Genomic DNA, 20,328 nt, shown 5'->3' on the forward strand with positions numbered 1-20,328 from the left:
GTGAGGGCCGTGGACGAGAGCCCAAGGGACAGCGAGCCACAGATGGCTGTGTCGTGGCACAATGGGACATCGGCTTAGAGGCTGAAATGACCGACTCTCGATGTTTGTAACCCTTAATAGTCATCATCTCACCCTCTTGAGTCTTTCCACTCGACCTTAGCAACGATTGCAAACTCCTGGTTGACACCGACCGGCTGTCATATCATGAAGAGGCATTACAATCTTTTGACCCCTATGGGTCAAAGGCTTTCAAAGCTGGATTAGAGTTTTAGAACTACAGATGGAAGCAGAACTTTACATTCTTGGGGTTTTTCATCCTTCCTTTGTTTCTAGTTTGTCAAGATATGAAATCCTGGGTCCCCAGGTATTATTAGTTATAAAAGCTTAGGACCTTTTCCCATTTAATAGCACGTTGATGAGGGCCATCCATAGGTTGCTGTTATAGTTCTCTCCAGCTAATCTAATCAAAGATAGCTGGTGTCCATCAAAGCAGAGAGTTTCTGCTTTGAAAAGAACTAAAAAAAAAAAAAAAATGACAAAGCTCTGATTGATGAAGAGAAGGTACAAATAAAGTTATAAAAGTAAAGAGGGGCAGAACTGTAGATCAATTTGAAATTTAAGGAATATTTGAATACTACCAAAAATATATGCTTTCTTCTTGGCTATTGGAAATAATGGTGTGGTGGTATGTGTGGAATCCAAAGAACAACAAATGAACCAATAAACCAACAAACACAACTTAAACAGAGTCAAAGACAGCGAGGACATACTGGTGGGTGCCAGAGGGGAGGAGTTGAGGGCTGGGTGACAAGGGTGAGGGGATTGAGACGTACAGACTGGAAGTTTCGACATAGTCACGGGGATGTAAAGTGTAGCACAGGAGAGCTGACAGTCATAATAACTTTCTGTAGTGCCGGGAGGGTACTGGGAATGTCAGGGGGGACGCTGGTAAAGTGTATGCTCATCTAACCAGTAGGCTGTACACCTGAAACTAAAACAAAATAACACCGAGTGTAAACTGTAATTGGAAAATAAAGTTAAAAAATATATGCCCACAATTTGGACAAATACCTAGGGAAACATAACACATTAGAACTGAGGAAAGAAGAGGGGCGGGGAATCTAAATTCCTGCACCTCCTTTTTTCCCCCGCTACCTCTGAAGGAAATGCAAGCAGTGACGGTATTGATGGGGGGTGTGAGGTTTGCCATTTTTAGGGTGATGCTTGTTTTCATTCTACATTAAAGAGGTAGATGAAAAGAGGGGGGCATACAGACCCCAAGAGCCTGGGAGACAGACCTCAGGGCCAACCCAGATGGGCTGCTCAGCACCCTGGAGTGAGAATCGAGGTGTGGGGTGCACCTGTGCATTTCCATGGCTTAGTTTCAAAGTGGCTCTACGGTCACCACAAAAATATCAGCAGCCATTAGGCTACTTGGAAGGACTGTCCGACCAGCGCTTCACAGGGGATAAAGTAGACCAACAAATTCCACTCACGGGGAAGGAGACGAAAGACCAAGCAGGATCCCAGGGGCCCGTCATATTCCTGGTCTGATAAAACACATTTTCTTGGGGAAACTGGGTCAGACGTTCTTCCCTGAGTGTGTCCAGCAGACACCTTCCTTCCCTGGCACTTACTGATCTCCCTGTTGTTCAAGTCAGTAAACAGTTCTTCGAGTCTTTGAAGCCTCCTAGCACGTCCTTGGGAATGTCTACTTAATAATTAGCGTTGTGTGTGGGGGGGGGTGTTTCTGCTTCCTTCCCCAGGCTGAACAGTCCAAAGAAGAGCAGAAGCAAGGTTTGAACGCGGAGAAGTTGATGAGGCAGGTCTCCAAGGACGTGTGCCGGCTCCGGGAGCAGAGCCGGAAGGTGCCTCGGCAGGTGCAGTCCTTCAGGTAAACGCCGTGCGCGGTCACACGGTCTGAATTGAGCAGGGGCTCACCGGGAGTGCCCTGGACACCCACTGATGTCCACCTCCCTCAAGTCTCACTTTTGCCTCTTATGGAGTTGAACAAATCCCAGGACACTATACCACAAACATGACTCTTGTTCCAATTCCCATCATTTTTTCACTCTTCCTTTTCTCCTGCCTCTTTTCTTTGGTCTTTTCCACCTCGTTCTAGCTTCTGGCCCCACACTCCCACCCCATCTAGACTGTTACGTTCTCCGGCGGGGGTCAGTGCCCTATCCTTCTTCCCGGCTACCGGCATGTCTGCATACACAGGACGCATGCTCAGTACATGTGTGTCATAGGATGGTAGGTACGAGGTGAAGATTTTGTAGGAAATACGATGGACACATAGCCCCTGTCTCTGGCAACTGTACAATCTGAAAGCTTTATTGTCTTACCCTCTCTCAACCTCTGACCACCGTCGAGCCGCTTTCCTTCTCAGCTCCTCCCTTTCGGGTTGTTGCTACTTGTCTCCGCTTCAGGACCCAGGACAGATTCACCCTTAAAACAGTCTGGTTCCTTCTCCCTTCGTTTGAGTGATGGTATTTATTGCTCATCAAGCTGCATAATCCCGATCGTAAAGAGTTTTCCTGGTATCGTGATTTTCTGTGAGGTTCCTGAGAACATTCCTAGGATCTCGCCGTCTTGACTCCTCTCTGACCTGGTTTAGAGACGCCCCCACCTGGGCCGACCGCCGACGTTGGAAATCCCGGCAGGGAGGACCCTGTCGTGGTCTGCAGGGGACAGGCCGTGAGCCAGAGCTGCCCCCTCCCTGCGCCCTGCTGGAAGGGCAGCGGCCCTCTTGATTTTGAGTGGTGTCCCCTGGGAAAGGGGTTCCTGCTGCCCAGGCTTGCGGACACACCGCGGGAGGTCTGGGGACCATTTCTCACGGCCGCAGAGTCCTGGCGGCATCATAGGAGAGTGGGTCTGTTCCTCACCCCGACTCTAGGGAGAAGATCGCCTACTTCACCAGAGCCAAGATCAGCATCCCGTCCCTGCCGGCCGATGACGTGTGACTCCATCGCTGAGGACGTGAGTGTCTCGCCTGTTTGTCTCCTTGGGCGGACAGAAGACTGAACACTGGTTTTGTGGGCTGGGTTGGGGGGGGCTGTACTGTAACTGTCAGCTCTGAAAGAGCTTTTATTTTACATCAGGATTTCAACATGGTAATTTGTAAAGTACCTGGAATGTAATTTTTATATAAAAAAAAAGCAAAACAGAAATCAGATAACCAAAATGGGGTGATCAGGTACACAAATGGTGTACGGTATGTGTGTGTAGCCAAGGCCCTTTATTTTGTAAACACGGAATCGAGGCAGAACCCAGGGTGCATCCTACTGAACCGACTCTTGAGAAAGAACTCGCACAGGGTGGTTTTTGCTTTTCCTGTGCTTTCCCGTGAGTAGACCAGGAAGCTGGCCAGAGTGCCGTGCGGTATTTTTGTACCAGAGACCAGGTCTTGCCCTTGGAAGTTAACCGTGAGCTTCAGTGCAGAGTTCCAAGTCCACCTGTGTTTACTTCCGTCCCCTGTGTTGGAACACCTTGTTTCCTTAAAACAGTCCTTTTCTGTCCTTCTCTGTTGGTCTGAAGGAAACAAAACACGGAGCCCAAGGGTGCAAACAAAGCAGCCCTGCTCCGGCAGGGCTGAAGACCCCAGGGCAGGGAGGAAAAAGGAGAAAGCCAGGTGCCCCACGGCACACTGAGGGCGGCACCCAGCTCAGCCTGAGCGGGGGAAGCGTTCCCCTGCTCTGTTGTCCCCTGCGCAACATGTTCCGTCCAAGGTCTGAGGGTGGTGTCAAGGAGAGGAACATGGTGGCCCAACATCTAAGGACAGACACTCTGATGACGTGGAGGGAAGGAAACACATCAGCGCTCATTTGGTGAAATCAGGAAGAAAGGAAAGAGTATCTCGAATGAATCAAAGTTGCCAAAACAAAATCAAATCCCTTGTGAAACAGATTAGTGACATTGTGTAGCAATGACTTTGCAGCTGTCATCTACCTATAACTCGTGGTGAGGAGTTGAGAGGCAAAGGGAAGAGGGTGCCTGCCCCGATTTCTACTTTGAAGTATAGGCTGTCATTTGTTTAAAAAAAAAAAAAAAAGGGCCATTGCCGGTAAACAGGTTTAGACACCTGATCTGACTGCAGGGTCTTCTGGGTAGAATTTTAGTTTACCCAGCCCAAGCACATCTTAGCAGAAACCAAACCCCAGTGTAGCTCAGCCTGCATAAAGGCTTCAAAAATAAATAGTTTTATGCAATTTATCATACTTATTTCTCATCTGTAATACTGGAAGAGGTCATTTTTGGTTAACCATCTTTTTATAGCAAACTAAATCAATTTTTTTTAGAATTGCAAATGTCTTGAAAGAATGGGCCCCTTTAAACACATAAACACACACACACACACACACACAGTTCTATTTCTAAGCTAGAATCCTCATTAGCAAGAATTATTTTCTTGAAAGTCATCACGCATATTTTAGAAAGTTCATTTTACCAAAATTGAAATTCAAAGGAAGCCATTTCTGAGCCTATAATTTTAATTATTTTTCCCTAAGTGTCCCACCACTTACATATGAATGTCTTCGAAGCTATAACTGGACATGACACCACCCTGGGCTAAAACCAGCCTTGTGAATTGAGTACAGTCCTTCGTGGCTGCCCAGTTCATTCTGTTAGATGCGGAAAATGAGAAGAAGAATACCATTCATCCTTGTCAAGGTCAAATGTGAAAGACAGAAGTTTATTTAATGTAGGATCACATGAAGGTCAGCTGTTCTCAGCTTCTTAGTTTGACCATGAAAATGTTTATAGGATTCTGTGTAGTTGCACCGTACGATTTTATTTTCCTCATTTATTTATTTACGGTCTTATTTATGTTCTGTTTAATATATAGTTTGGTTCTGGCCATTTTAAATGTTTGACATAGAAGAGGCTATATGGGAATATTTACAGCTTTATAAACCTTCATCAGATTAGTTGTTAACTTTTTGTGATACAAGAAGTTTCAGACAAGTATAAAAGAATAAAATCTGTCTCAGGCTGGTAGTTAACTCTTGTGACCAAGATGCTTTCGGTTTTATTTTACAAAATTTGCTCATTTCTAACATGAGAGATAAACTTATTTTAATATAATCCTTTTTCACACTTTAAAAATCAGTAATAGTGTTATGTATTTATAGGCAGCTTTTAGCAATACCGTCGTATTTGTACTAACCCACATGATTCACAGCGACAAAACATTTTAATAACATGATCACAAAAGCATATGGACAATATGAATTTTAATATTATAAATACTATTTTTTAAAAGTAGAATTTATTCTGCACAGGGTAAAAAGAATGTAATATTTAGTTCTCAAGTTTGAATTATCAGTATGTTATTACAACTTTGTATATCAGAATCAAAGTGTTACAGGTACAGAAAGAATGTTGCTAGCCAAATGAACAACGTTTAGCTGATCTCTGTAGCATGCAAATCAAATAAATTTAAAGTCTTTTTTTTGCTATTACTTTATCTATATTGTATTAAATATCAAAAGCTCAGGACTGAACTAAATATTTAATCAGGTTAAATTCTGAATATGTTTCTGTTTTAATTTGTCTTGTTTGTAAACGTGTGCAAATACATCACATAGATTAACTAGTTTCTGCACTTGTCTTGTGTCTGTGGGTGGAAAAATAAATCAGTGGTTTTTTTTTTTTTTCAACAAAGATACATATTGCCTAAGACTTTATCTGTGTCCTTTGTTGTTGAGGTAATTTCCCTGACTGGCTCAAACACAAGAGTTTACTTGAACCGTGTACCAAGCAAATATAAAATCTTTCAGGAAGAATTCCCCAAGCCAGCAGTTTGTTGATGAATACTTATTAGTTGGACGATGTGTAAAACCCGGCTCAGGCCAGCGGGCCGGGAGGTTCACAGCCCACACACCCCAGTGCTGCTCAGCAGCGCCCCCTGCAGCAGCTCCGCAGCGGCGGGGTTCGATGACCATCCTCTGCTCCGGACGTAGGGAGACAGGAGTGAATGTGGCCCGCTCGCAGGACAGGCTCTGCCGAGGCTCTGAAGTCTCTGGTTAAAGAGATGATGTGCCCACGGCTCTCACCTCTCAAGCTTCCAAAGAGCCAGCAATTTTTTTAATTATAAGCAAATGTCATACATTTTAAATAAATACGCAGTGAGACTGTTTCTGTATAGTAGGTGGTCTTAAGCACCTGGAAGAAGTGATTAGCAGTAAGATTTCCAATTGCCAGGATGATGCATCCCTATGAATAACACCTTCAAAGATATGTAAGTACTGATAGAATGTTTTACTTGCCAGTTCTGTGCAATCACAGAATCTACATTAAGATTCAGAAAATTCATCCACAGTAGTGAGCATGAGCACTATTGAGTCATGATTGGTTTCGGACTCAGAGTAGGAGATAAAAGTGGGTTTATCGTCTTAGAAAGAAGTTCTAGTGTAAGCAGCTGGTAGCCACATGCACTGTGGCAAAAAGCACAGCGACCGGGTGACTGCAGCAGGAAACCCTCCGCGTCCTGCGCTGCGGCCCGCAGCGCCCGAGGAGTGCACGCCACAGATGCCGTTGGACTTAGATTTGCAGGTTTGTGTTTCCCATCTCCAGGTACTGATGGAGACCCTGCGCCTCCGCCTCTGAGCTGTGGCCGGAAGCCAGAGGAGCGGGGGCAGAACAGGCTGCACAGATGAGCAGACACCCCCCTAGCAGGAGAGAAAACCCAGCAAACCAGCCGAGGAACAGGGCCTCCCCAAACTCCCACCTGGGCACAATCTCCGGGATGTTCTCATCCCAGAACTCCTGGACGGTCACATGGGCGACCCAGGAGACAGGCACCAGGGCTGCGAGGCCGGAGGTCCAGAGCAGAATCCCTCCCAGGATTAGCAGCCGCTTCTTGAGCCCTTGCTGACTCTCTCCAATTCTCAAGCAGTCCAGCCCAAACCCAGAGACCAGCAGGCCCAGAAAGCCCAGCCCATTGGACAGGAACATTAAAACCCTGGAGATCCGGAGTTCGGCAGGCAGAGCCAGGAAAGAATCGAACTCTTTACATTGCGTCCCCACTTCCTCCTGGATGACGCAGGCTTGCCAGAGTCCAATGGTCCAGTTTTCCATTTCGTTCAAGTCCAGGCTGCAGTTTTTCCAATGTGGCAGGTAGTTTGTGAGACAGGTTAAAACCCATCCCAGTAAACAGAGTGAACTTCCAGCTACTTGGGCCGCAGTTCTAAATACTAAAGCCATCCTCAAGTCCTGCGAGCTGTAGCCCATCTAATTCCTGCCTTTCAGTTGCGGTGAGAAGTGTGGCACACTTGTGTTTTCACTTGCGGGACTCAGAAATAGTTTTTCATTGTGTATATAAGAGGAATCTTGCCAGAGTCTCTATTGTTTGATTCCACGTTGAATAGGTTTCGTAAAAGGAAAGGGAACTAATTTCTGCAAACCAGTAATGACAAGGAGTGGCCAGGGCCCATTTTCTAGTAAGCAATTTGTGCCTGAAAGAACATTAAGCAGTAATTATCCTCCTCTCATTGTTAACATCTAAACGGCTTTCCTGTTGTTCCCAACCTTCCCAACAAGCCCAAGACCTGAGAAGTCTAAATGCAAAATGTTTGACTGGCAGTTTGGGCTCAAGGCCTGCCGCTTCACGACTTGCTAATTGCACCTCCCAGGTTTTTGTCTGTAATAGTTCTCGCATTTCAGTACACATGTTGTGGTAACACGGGGTGTTATAAAAAAAGAAAGAAAGAAAAGAAAGGTTCAAGAAAAATATTTCTTAACCAAATAAACCGATCTTAACAGAAATTTCTCTAGCTCTTAGATGAGGCCTCCTTTTGAAAAATTACGTAGGCCATGCATACCACGTAACATATGAGACAATATTAAACAAAATGTCAAGTCTGTTTACCTACATTCCTTCCTGTCAAATTCATACATAGGTGCATAAACATTTGTTGTTGTTTTTTTTTCTTTGCTTAAATATGCTTTCTATGCTGTGGAAAAGTTAAGCAATGAGACTTTGTAGAGCAGAATCAACATCTCTTTTGTTGCAACACTGAAATATATAGCCCTAAAACTTTTAATGGAGCAAAGGAAAGTTTTGATCAGGGCAAATAAACTGTCACTATCTCAATAGCAAGCAAAAATCTTCAGTTGTTTAACTTGTTAAGTATGAGGCTTTTGAGGAAAGAGACAAGAGAGGAGATGGCCAGTATTTTGAATGTGAGCATATCAGAATGTACTGAAAACCTTTTAGCCCCATAAAACCCTGTCTCACGGGGCACCTTGTAATTTCCTACACACAAACCACCTCTGATCAAAGAGGACCAAAGCCGTTGTTGTGGAAGTTACACTTTGGGATCAGCCTAACCCGTGGTCTTGCCAATGTAGAATGCTTAAAAGATTTCAGTGTGTTAGTTTTCTCTTTAGGAAACAAGGTGATTATTATTTCCAGCTACGAACAAAAACAAACAGAAAAGACTCTAATATAAAAATAAGCACACTAAAGGTTAATCCTACCATGCCGGACAACCACCACCACATTTTCATTTAAATAACCAGATCACTGAAATATTTTTGCTCATACCTATGTAATGCTTAATTAACATGGTAATTTTCTTTTAGATATAAGATTGCCTCTTCTCCAGATTTTTGAGGGGGAAGGGAATCTAGGATAGGAGAGTAATTATTAAATGAGAGAATGTGAGCGGCACAGATTTAGTGGTATAACCAAGACCCCTTTCTTGTGTCAACTCCTACATCACAGCTGGTTCAGATAATACGTCTCTCTGGTCTTGCCAAAGTCACACTTTTGGAACTGCAGTCCCGTTCTCCAGGTATGGACACTGAGTCTCTGTTTCTGCCACTGTGTAGTGGCCTGAAGCCAGAGGAGCATGGGCAGAACAGGCTGCGCAGATGAGCAGACATCCCCCTAGCAGGAGAGAAAACCCAGCAAACCAGCCGAGGAACAGGGCCTCCCCAAACTCCCACCTGGGCACAATCTCCGGGATGTTCTCATCCCAGAACTCCTGGACGGTCACGTGGGCAACCCAGGAGACAGGCACCAGGGCTGCGAGGCCGGAGGTCCAGAGCAGAATCCCTCCCAGGATTAGCAGCCGCTTCTTGAGCCCTTGCTGACTCTCTCCAATTCTCAAGCAGTCCAGCCCAAACCCAGAGACCAGCAGGCCCAGAAAGCCCAGCCCATTGGACAGGAACATTAAAACCCTGGAGATCCGGAGTTCGGCAGGCAGAGCCAGGAAAGAATCGAAGTCCTTACATTGCCGCCCCACTTCCTCCTGGATGACGCAGGCTTGCCAGAGTCCTATGGTCCAGTTTTCCATTTCGTTCAAGTCCAGATTGAGGTTTTTCCAATGGGGAAGATAAGTTGTAATAATGGATAAAACCCATCCCAGCAAAGATAATAAAAGTCCAACGATTTGCATTACTACTCTAAAGACAAAAGCCATTGCCACAAATCATGCGACTTTCACCGCCCCTCTAGGAGCCGGAGTCTGGTCGTGGTGGACAGTAGTGTGCTGAGCTTGGTCCTATGCTGCGTGGGATATAAGCTTTGCTCGTTAACTCCTTGGGCACCCTGAAATGCGTTTTTGTTCTTCCTGAATACGATGTTTCATGTAAAGGACGCAGGGCTCTGCTCAAACTGCGAGTTAGGCTTTCTGATAAGGATTTGACCTGTTACCTTCCGATTTGCTTGGTAAAATTATATCCCCAATGCTTGATGATGCTAAGTCTAAGGATGAACAAAGAGGTCTCTATGACCCCTCACCCTAAAGGACAACAGAAATCTTTGTGCTTCAATATGGATTAATTAGATTTTAAGTGGTGATAAAAGGCCAGCTCTCTCTATAACAGGACTTCATTGTAATCGCTGAACCTGAGATTTCAGGATGCAAAGCAAGCCCTTGTAAAGAAAGGCGGACTTTCCCTATAATCTTCACTTTCCTTGGACTCCCTCAACCTACACCAGAGCCTGGCCCGCGTTCTTGAGTGTCACGGGGACCCAGCCGGGACTTGGCAGGAGCGACTCCCTCAGATTCCTTTGAAAGGTGGATGCTGGTTCACTGGGCTCATTAAAATGGAAACGGCAGAGGCTCGTGCCCAGGGAGGAAGGGTGCATCCTGGGAAGCTCTGGGTTTCGCAGGGAGATGTCCTCGTTAAGGACTTGGCCTACAGCTTTCTGTCCGGCGCTGAGCTGTCTTTACCGTCAGGAGCCCCAGCTTGAAGACTCCCGCAGCTCAGGACACTAGACCCTGGCCTGAAAACGGGAGCCACAGCGGGGCTGGCGTTGGAGGCTTCACTGCATTTGGTTTTTTGATTCAGGCCACACCTGGGGAACACACCGCACAGCTGTTCCCTCAGAGGGCTCCCAGGGCTGCTCCAGGTCCTGCAGGGTCCAGCTGCTCTCTGCAGGGGCCCGGGGGCGTCCGGCCCCATAGCGAGCGGACAGGACCCAGTGGGTCTGCGTGGTGGGCAGAGCCTCCGCCCATCCGTCGCATGGCAGCTGTTGAGTCTAGTCCAGCGTCAGAAACCATCTTTTATGATCGCACTCAACAGGAGACCAGAGAGACAAGCCCCCATCCTGCCGGAGCCACACCGAGCAGAAGGGTCAGCATTCTCCATGGCTTTAAAGATAGACTCTTTCTTAACTTTTACAGGTTTGCAGAGCCCCTTAGGACATCATACCGTCCTCAGTGGGCTAAAATAAGAAACTGTTCCAGTTTGCAGAAAGACAGGCGTCAGCCAGGGCTAGAGGTTTGCCCAGCGCCTCACCCTCAGGAGACGGGCTGACGGGAAAGGAGAGCTTCCCTTCTGGGAGGCAGGCCGGAGGGAGAACGCTCCGGGGAGCAGTCGCTAACTTCAGGCTGCTTCGGGGGAAGGAAGCAAGCACACAGATCTTGAAGGAGAGGGCTGGGCCCGAAAGACGGTGGGTGGGAAACGTTCTCAGCAGCTGGTGCCTGGGGCAGCGCCGGGAACCCCATAGAAAATAGACTGTGGGGCTTAGTTATGTGCGGCTAAATCATCTGGGTTTTAGAATATAGATGATTCAGGGCCTTCGAAGGATTGTAAGCAATGGGGTGTGTAACACGATCGTTTGTGCATCACTGGTGGCTCCAGTAACGAGCTTCTCTGTGTCATCTAAAATGCAAAAGCCACACAAACGAGGCCACCTGAAGCCACATTGCAGCCCGACTGCTGCGGAGGGTGGCAGGTGGCCCAGGCAGGCCCTGCTCCGGACCCCATCCCGTCAGCTGGTGATGGTGGCCCTCTCTGTGGGGCAACGTGCACGGGACTGAAGAGATGGGGCAGAGGCACAAGATGTCTTTTGAGAGAGTTACAGTGAGAGAGACACAAATCTCACGTTGTCAAAATTATCCTTAAAAAAAAAATGCCCCCCCCCCCCAGGCCCTGGAGATCAGTGCGCATGTGCAGGAGCTCGGCTGGAGGCTTCGCCTGCAACAGTGGGCCACATTCTCCCCGCACCTGTCCTTGGGATGAGCATGAGATGAAGTAGTTGTCTTGGCTTGGAGCCTTCTAGGGAAAATATCTGTTGAATTTTAAGACATTAGGAGCAGCACTGCAGTGAGGGAGAAGGGTGCTGGGAAAAACAAACTCCCCTGCCAGCCACGCCGCTCAGGAAGACTCCTCCATTCTGCTGCAGGGGCTGCAGTTCTTGCTGCTATTTGGCCTGGGTACAAAGACAAGAGAATCCTCCTGCCAATTTTTTTCATTAAAAGAAAATGCATAACCCTGGCACGTGTGGCTCATTGGGTTGGGCGTTATCTCAGAAAACCCCAAGGTTGCAGGTTCGATTCCCCATCAGGGCACATGCCCGGGTGCTGGGTTCGGTCCCAGTTCGGGCATGTTGAAAAGACAATGGGTCGATGTTTCTCTGCCTCTCTTGCTCTCTCCCTTCCCCAATCTCTAAAAATCAGTAAACATGTCCTTGGATGAGGAAGTAAATAAATAAATAAATAAATAATGCATAGTTTATTCTGTTTTCCTTACTCCATCTTGTCCTGCTGATGCTCATTCTCAGGATTAATCCTGTGAGCTCAGCGATCAGAACCCGACTCGCTGCAGCGTTCACAACCCCCTGAGCACCGTGCCTTGTAACCACTGTGTGTTCAACAAATATCTGTCTGGTAAATGGACATCGTGGGCCCTTCTAAGTGATGGTGAATGTGAACCTAGAATTCCAACGCTAGAAATGTGTCCCCATTGTCTTCTGTAATGACGACGGTGGGCCATTCTGGTCTTGTCTGCGCATGACCAATGAATTCGAGAAGAATGAACTCAATCCACCACCTAGAGTGGAACAGGAAATGTTGTCAAATCATCCTAAGTCGGCAGAAGGGCATCGAGGTGGACACACTGTAGGTCTGGGCAGGAGGTACCGCAGTGCTCAGTCCGAATGTTCACGCGGTGCTAGAGACGGCGCTTCCTCCCCCTCATGTCCATGATTTACACTTTCTAAACTTTCTGCAAGCCATGCAGGATTCTCATAAGAAAAAAAATAAGTGTGATGAGAGGAAAAAAGGTAACTTGCTTTAGTCTGTTCACCCCGAGAATGTCCTGAACAAAACGAGTCGGGGCAGCAGGAATAACTTTCGGGGGCTGACTTCCCAAAGATCCTCCCGCGTAGGAAGCCACCGGCCGCAAGTATAAAGATCCAGGCACAGCTGTTACAGTTTACAGAGCGGTGTTGGTTTATGTTTGCTGATATATTTTTCCTTACAGTCTCTTGATGTTCCCCTCTCTCCCCACTTTTTTTCCCCCCTACATGAGCAAGGACTGAATTTTTGGTTTTTCCCTCCCCCCAAACCCTTCGATGAAAATGTCAGGGGCACCCAACCGAAAGACAGCCTCACACCTGCAAATCAAACCTATCAGTTCAAGTCATTGATACGTGCTGTGAACTTTAAAACAATTTTTTTAAAATCACCAATGTCCTAAATGTCTGGAAGCCTGAGCAACATCCAGCTGCTGGCATTTGGGGGTTGGAACCGAAGGGCATAAGGGACCGCGTCCATGTGTCAGAGAAGTCATCTTGCGCAAAACAGCAGAAATCAAGCGGTGAGTGGAGTGAGGAGGGGCTTGGGGTAGCCTAGCCCAGTGCAGCCCCTGCCCTTCTCCACAGCCCCAGGCTGAGCTTCAGCACCAGCACACCATCGGGGTCGGATCCAGGAGGAGTTTGCAGACCCTTCCCATGGCGGTCATGGTCGCTGCCCTCCAGCTCTCAGATGGGAGGGGCTGTCTGAAGGCACACTTGGGGTACATGGCCTCCCCTCCTTCCATCCCCCAACCCCCACCCCATCCTGCTGGTTGAGAAGCGACGCCAGGACGCCCGCAGTCCGTTTTGGGCGAAGCAGGGGACCCAGGTCAGCACTGACTTGCTCTCCCCTGCGTGTGCTGGTGGAGAACTTCATGATTTCCACAGCTGTTTGAATGCCTAGTTCTCTGATGTTCTGCGAAGCTGCAGCTGAGATTTTATCCCAAGCCTTAAAAGGACTAATGCTTGAAAAATCACGCAAGATCTCGGTTCTGGGCAGCCAAGGAAAGAAACGCCTGTCCTGCAGAGACCCATGGGTCCCAGAGGTAACAATGGCCAGTATTTACTGAGCACTTACTGCTAGTGGGGCATTAGGAAAAGGGCCTCATCCGCGTTATCTTCTCCTCACAAGAGCCCTCTGCTGTAGGCGCTGTTATTACCTCCGTTTAACAGGCAGGAAATCGGAGGCGTAAAGAAGCCCGTTAGCTTGCCCCCCACACAGCGGAGAATTAAGTCTGAGCCTGTCGAACACCAAAGTCAGAGCGCCCTCATTCCAGGCTGTAAAAAGTAGACTTTGGCCGTTGTCAGCCTCGCCTTTCCGTTTTTTATCGAAGCTCTACCTGCTAACCCTAGCATTCACTGAGCACGGTGCACCCCCTTGGCCCAGACTCAGGCACCCAGTGTATTGGCCGGCCCTGGGGGGCTGCAGCCGTGGTGGCTTACCTGGCTCTGGGGCAGTCAGGTTAGACCCTGCGACAGGAAGGAATGTGGGAACGTCCCAGCCTGGGATACAGCTTCCACCCACTATGCAAATAGCAATGAAAAGCCCTCTATCTCAGGATTAATGGCCTTCTTTTCTTTGTAAATCCTTTCTAAATATTCATCAAGGTTCACGCCCCTGAGGGGGCTAAGTTAATTTCCAGTCAACAGGAAGGACAATCAAGGCTGTCAGTAACAGCCTTGGCACCATGTGGGGTTCCAGAGGCAGCCAACGCCTCAGACACCACAGTGGCCCCCATTCACAGGGAGCTGAGGCCTGGAGACCAGACTCACCTGCTCAGGACCAGGGTGGAGACCCGGACCTGGCCTCCAGGCTCAGTTCCGGGCTCTCTCCATTTATTCCCCCAAGGCCAGGTTCTGCAGGAACGCACAGCCCTGGCTGGCGCCCCGGCCTTCAGAGTATTTGTCCTTTCTCTGGAAGAGAGCCCAGGAGCTTTGCAAACATTAACTGAGCACCTGCCTGCCCTGTCCTGGGACCTCTGCTAGGGGTGGGGGATGGGCAGGGAGGGAGAAAGTGTGACTCCAGGGAGAGGTGACAGGAGGAGGGGCACAGCCCCTCTTCCAGGATGCTGGAACAGCCAAAGGGAAGATGAGGGGCAGGGGGCTGACAGGAGGTGACACTAGAAAAATAAACTTGGGTCACAGTCATTCAGTTATTTGACAACTACTTATTGAGCAGCTACTATATGTGAAGCACCGTGCTAGGCCCAGGGGTGAGAGGATATTAAGAAATACATAGTCCTGGCCCTTTGGGTAGGGAGATAGATAATAAACAAGTGGAAAGGAAAAACCAAGATAATCCCAGATTCCAATAAGATTTTGTTTAATTTTATTTATTTATTTGTAGAGAGGGGAAGAAAGGGAGAAAGAAAGGGAGAGAAACATCAATGTGTGGTTGCTTTTCGCGTGCCCCCTACTGGGGACCTGGCCCACAACCCAGGCATGTGCCCTGACTGGGAATAGAACTGGTGACCTTTCAGTTTGCAGCCTGGCACTCAATCCACTGAACCACACCAGCCAGGGCCCAATAAGATTTTTGAAAGATGGTGTAGGTCTCTCTGAGAAAGTACCATGTGAGATAAGGACAAACCAACAGAAAAGTCAAAAGCCTGGGGAACCATTCTAGGCAGAGGGGCTGTGAGTTTGAAGCCAGGTGGAAACATGCTTGACGTGTTTTGGGAAGGAAGCGAGGGGCAGTGTAGTGGGAGACCTGTGAGCAAGGTGAAGTGGGGACCCGGTGGGTGAGGCCGAAGGGTGTAGACAGAGGCTAGGGTTACACTGTAATTGCTTCCCTTGGCTGTGCTCCAGTATGTTTTGAAATGATTCGTTCCACTGCTGGGAGGAGTGGACAGCGCAGGGGTTCCTGCAGAGGAGATGGTGTCACTCACTCTGAGGAGGGACAGGTGGAGGTGACAAGAAGTGGAAGAATTCAGGCTGTGTTCCCTGGAGGTTGAGTGGGCAGGGCCTGCTGATGACCAATGTGGGGGATAAGGAGCGGTGACACTCGGGACCTCGGCTTTAGCCTCTGGCTGTTGCTGGGGAAGCGGTCCTGTGGCTGACGGTGCCCACCAGGTGCTGACTCCTCACTGGCCCCTGGGCTTGCTGAGGAAGGTTTGGGGCTCCACGTGCCAGCATGCCCATGCCCCAACCGCAGGGAGCTCTGGACTGGGTTACCAGAGGGGTTCTGGTCCCGCGTTCCAGAACAACTTCAAAGGAAGCAACAACTCTGAGAACAAGCTCGCTCCAGCCAGGAGTTGGGAAACGAAGAATCTGGGGGAACAAAAGGTGAAGTGTGAATGTGCATCGCTGACCGTGTCCAGTTTGCAGGGGCCACAGGGTCGATACCGCATGTGGCATTACAGAGAACTCGGCGGAAATGCCACTCCCTAGGACTGGGCAGCCCGGCAGGCCTGTCCAGTCCGTTCCTTCTTTTTAAACAAAGAGACAGACTTTAGGAAACTTGAAGAGATCTCAGTCACTCATTCAACAGGTGTTTGTTGAGCGTCTGCTGTTGACCACATGTCATGGTTCCCTGCCCTCATGGAGTTTGGATCTGAGAGATTTGGGCCAGAGTACAGAATCAGTGCCTATACAGAAGCCTCTGAAAAAGCAATCAAATGAGTTCAGTACATAGAAGCATCCATTTCCGGTCCTGGGCTTCTGGATACCATGACCCCCCAGTCTGGCAGGGTCACCAGACTCAGTCACACACCAGGGAGAAGCGGGAAATTGCCTTTCTAGATCAATGAGCCTTCCTAGCAGCCGCCTCTGTCCCCTAGACAATTAAGCAGACCTGGGGCACCTAAGGACGGGCAGTTCTATCTCACGGCCTCTCTGGCGCTGTCCAGCCTGACAGGCTGAGCCTGCACAGGCTACGGGAGCGCCCCTCTTCACCAGCACTCACCGCTCCCCAGACACAGGGCCCACTGTTCTCTCAACAGGCTGTGTCATCCAGCTTCCTGAAAACGGAGTGCTGAGGGGTCGGTGGGGAGCTTTCTCTCCTAACGCCCTGCAAAGGAAGTGCTGGCAGCCCAGCAATATGTTTTGTCATGCCCTTCTCTCCCATAAACTCCTTGTTATCTGCCAATGCCCCTGCTGCCTCTCAGAGGCCACCTGGCCACAGGGGAGGGTGTGAGGCCATAGCCCCGGCCGGCTGGTCATGGAGCCCAGCAGAATAGAACTGTGCCCAGCAGTTCCCACAGGGGACACTGCTTCACCCCCTCATCATAAATGGCCTTTGAACCCCACCTAGCTCTCATAAACGAATAGTCTCACTTCAGAATCAGAACGTGGGTTTTCCCCCAAAGAGAACGAACTTTTCCATAAATCAGAGATTACCCAAAGGAAATGGAAGAGCTTTGGTTCTGGAATCAGAATGACCTGGGTTCAATGCCTGACTGCCACTAACACCTGCATGTGACATGAAGCAACTTCCTTCTCGTCTCTGATCCCCGGTCTCCCAACCTGTCAGATGGTGACAATAGTCACCACACGCCAGCACGCACAGGTGACTGGGAGGAGTGGGGAGAATGACGGAAATCTAGGTGCACCTCAGAGGCTCTGGATAAATGAGTCACTATTTTTATTTTGCATTTTGTCTTTCAATCCCAGCCGCAGAGGGTTGCTTGAAACTGCCTCCCTTCTGCACTGGGGTATCGGTTATTGCATGCTGGCTGAAACAGGTACCTTTTCCAGAGTCTTTATATGCAACTGGATTCTTTTGAACTGAGGGTTTTTGCCATTGGAAAAGGCTTGGCAGGCAGGCTTGGCTCGGCCTGCCTGCCGTGAAACCTGTCCTCTCTCCCCAGTCACAAGTGAATGGTTCTCTCACCGGCTTGGCCCTCTCTCACACTGAGCCATCCATGGCTGTTTTGTGTGACTGTCTCACTTGCCTTCAGATTAAGAGGATCAGATACCCTGGTCATCAACTGTGGTTCCTGTGGCCACAAGCTCACCTGCTCCACCTGTGGCTGAGGCTGAGAGGCTGGATCCAGAGTCAGTGTTTCTTGCCAAGTTTCTCTGGGATCCTGCTTTGGGAAAAAGGGTTATAGATATTATCAACACAAGGATTTTCATCAGCCTTAGCTGGAAGGGAAATTTTATTTCCAAGAGGAGAAAATCTGATTAAAGAGATTGTAAATGTGAAAAACCTTGTATCTTCCCCAAATATTTTCATTCATCCATCCACCCATCCATCCACCAAGTCAGCCAGCCAGCCAGCCATCTATTCATCCATCCTTTCATCTACCCATCCATTCATCTCTCCATCCATTCGTTCATCTACCTATTCATCCATCTATCTATCTGTTCATCCAATTATCCATCTACCCATCCACCCACCCGCCCATTCATCCCTGCACCACAAATCCCAGAGTTGAGTGCTTATAATAAGCATATCAAGCACACGAGGCACAGGGTATCAGAGATGGAAAAATGGGTTCTCACTGTCAAATAGCTCATAAACCATTCAGGGAGACAGACAAACAATTGAATGCAGCGTAATAAGGGTGAGGGGAGGGGAAGAGAAAGGTGAGGGCTTGAGGGGGCAAAGAGAAATAAGTGAGCATTTTCTGGGGCTTCACAGTCAGGGAGGCTTCCTGGAGTGAGTGATGTTTCATGTCATGAAAACACAGTGGGAACCAACAGGGAAGAGAGGAGGACCAGGCAGTGCAGGCAGAAGGAACAGTATGTGTGAGGCCCAGAGGCCAGGAGTCACAGAAGATTCCCAGGCTAGAGAGGCAGGTGGCAGCCACCAGGGAGAGTTGGGCTCAGAGGGTCTTAATCTTTTTTGAGCCATTGACCTTTTGTGCAGTTGCATGAGGCCTATGGATTCCTTTTCAGAATAATGCTCTTAAATGCATACAATAAATAAATTAAATTACACGATATAATATATAGGATGCTCCGGGAGCACGGAGAGCAGCCCCTCACCCAGACAGGAGGTCCCGGAAGAGAAATAGGCAGCGTGAGGAGAAACGGGTTGGAAATATGCAGAGCCCAAAGCTGGTTTTGGAAAACCCTCCCAATCTTCAGAGATACAAAATTATAAGCAGAGGACTCAGTTCTCATTACCACCTTGTCAAAATGCGAGGTCTCTCCTGTTTGAAATATATCTAGTTCATAAGGCAGAGTACGCCATTGTACATGGGCCACATTTCTTTTGGGGAGGAAAAGGTGTGAAATGGAATTTATCAACCTTCCTGTGTCTGAGGGCACAAATCTCCAGCAGCACTTCAAACAGAACGCACATCTGTGTGTGAAGTCGCAAGTTTTCTGTATCCAGCATGTCATGTCTAGTCTTGGTGTACCTGATACATCCTTTGTCGTGATGAAGCCTGGCAGTTCCAGATAAAAACAACATGGAAAATTGTTCAAACACACTGAAATAACCCGAAGGAACAAGTATTTTCGGTGTCAAAACTGCACAATTCGTCACTAAGCCAATGGACTTCATCTAAGAGCTATTTCATGCCACATCGGTGCAGCTCAGCGTGACAAAGAACAATTTAAAATGCACTTGAATTGCTGATGAGAATGGCTTTGTATTGCAATGTTTTTCATAAAGCAGACCTTTAAAATTCTCTCTGCTTCGGGCCCCACAAAACCTGAATCTGGCCTTGCTGGGTCCCTGTGTCCTCAGCCACAGTGGAAAAACAGAAGATGCCTGGGAGGCGCACGCATGCCAGTTTTCAAAAGGAAAGAAAAAGGTGTATGCGTGCACAGGTGTGAAGAGTATGCCTATACCATTAAAAGGAAAATACAGCGTATCTGTATTGATTTTTCTCACAACCGGTGCACCTGACTCCTTCACATTACCCGCCTGGCCCCTGAGAGTCCTTCAGTTTGTCACCTCACTGCCAAATGTTGCGTGAACTTGACTCAGAGGCAAAGGCTGGCCAGGGATGGTGAATGGGGTGCGTAGGAGCCTTCGGCCACTGCAACCGTGTACACACGCCTGTTCAGGAGGCAACAGAGGGTGAGTGACTTGCTGAGCAATAGGGAAGCCCTCTCATCAGACAAAACCAGTGTGGATAGTCATTCATTTAATGAAAAGTGGCTCTTAAATCACAGAGATCACATGCAAAGACCGGTGTATTCATTTCCTAGGGCTGCTGTAAGAAACTACCACAAACTGGCTGGCTTACAACCTTAGGAATTCACTCTCTGGGAGTTCTGGGGCCCAGACGCCTGAAATCGGGCTCTGGGCTGTGCTCACCCTGTAGCCTCCAGAGGAGACTGTGGTCCGAGCCTCTCCAGCTCCAAACAGCTGCTGGCATCACCCTGCTCTCGCCTCTGCCTTCACGTGGCCTTCTCCTCTGCATCTTTTTCTCTCCAGCCCGTGTCTCCTCTTTCCATAAAGATGATTGTCATTGGAGGTAGGACCCACCAGATAATCCAGGGGGGTCTCATCATGAGGTCCTTAGCTCACATCAGCAACATCCACGTTCTGAGTCAGGTCACAGTCCCACGCTCCAAATGGGTGTATTTTGTGGGACACCACCAGGCAACCCTCAGCACAGGGACCTCCAGGTGGCCATGGAAGTGGTATTTCCACTCAACTGGATGACTTTTAAAAGCGTTTTTCTTTTTCATTTGACACAGGGCACTGGGAGTTTAAAACTAAAATAACTTTGGAATGCCTTTCTCTCCTAATGGGTAATGAAATCGTCCTATCCATTAAGAGATGGTTTTCAATAAATTTCACAAGGTGCCACATGGAGAAGTGGATCCCTGCTGGTGAAGCATGGACCTTTGCCGGTTGTCTCAGAGATGAGCGGATCACGCACGGGCTT

The 20,328-nt window shown here is 48.4% G+C and overlaps 3 protein-coding genes across 8 annotated transcripts in view; 1 reads left to right on the forward strand and 2 right to left on the reverse strand.

The window, feature by feature from the left end:
* WWC2 (WW and C2 domain containing 2) overlaps positions 1-4,426 on the forward strand; it is a 129,205-nt gene extending 124,779 nt beyond the window's left edge. Inside the window, exons 22-23 of the mRNA XM_053916707.2 lie at positions 1,767-1,894; positions 2,900-4,426. Coding sequence (XP_053772682.1) covers positions 1,767-1,894; positions 2,900-2,966 — 195 coding nt within the window. The 3' untranslated portion in view covers positions 2,967-4,426. The remainder of the gene's footprint in view (positions 1-1,766; positions 1,895-2,899) is intronic.
* Positions 1-14,435, reverse strand: part of LOC112306760 (claudin-22) — a 35,234-nt gene extending 20,799 nt beyond the window's left edge. For 3 of the 6 annotated variants that reach the window (XR_008425941.1, XR_008425940.1, XR_008425939.1), the window contains exon 1: positions 13,979-14,295. Coding sequence is in view for 2 of the 6 variants with exons in the window: in XM_024562760.3 (XP_024418528.1) it covers positions 6,547-7,236 (690 nt within the window). In the remaining 4 variants the exon portion in view is untranslated. The other 3 variants (XM_024562760.3, XM_053916709.1, XR_008425942.1) reach the window with 3 other exon arrangements.
* LOC112306761 (putative claudin-24) lies at positions 7,931-11,480 on the reverse strand. Its single transcript, XM_024562761.2, has one exon. The coding sequence runs from the start codon at positions 9,429-9,431 to the stop codon at positions 8,769-8,771; it is 663 nt and encodes a 220-aa protein (XP_024418529.2). The 5' UTR covers positions 9,432-11,480; the 3' UTR covers positions 7,931-8,768.
* Positions 14,436-20,328: the final 5,893 nt, after the last annotated feature.

Source organism: Desmodus rotundus, chromosome 13, assembly GCF_022682495.2.
Source record: "Desmodus rotundus isolate HL8 chromosome 13, HLdesRot8A.1, whole genome shotgun sequence".
Classification (NCBI taxonomy): domain Eukaryota; kingdom Metazoa; phylum Chordata; class Mammalia; order Chiroptera; family Phyllostomidae; genus Desmodus; species Desmodus rotundus.

Bases quoted from the DNA above. Each gene is read 5' to 3' on its own strand.
- LOC112306761 (XM_024562761.2), bottom strand. From the start codon at position 9,431: ATGGCTTTTGTCTTTAGAGTAGTAATGCAAATCGTTGGACTTTTATTA.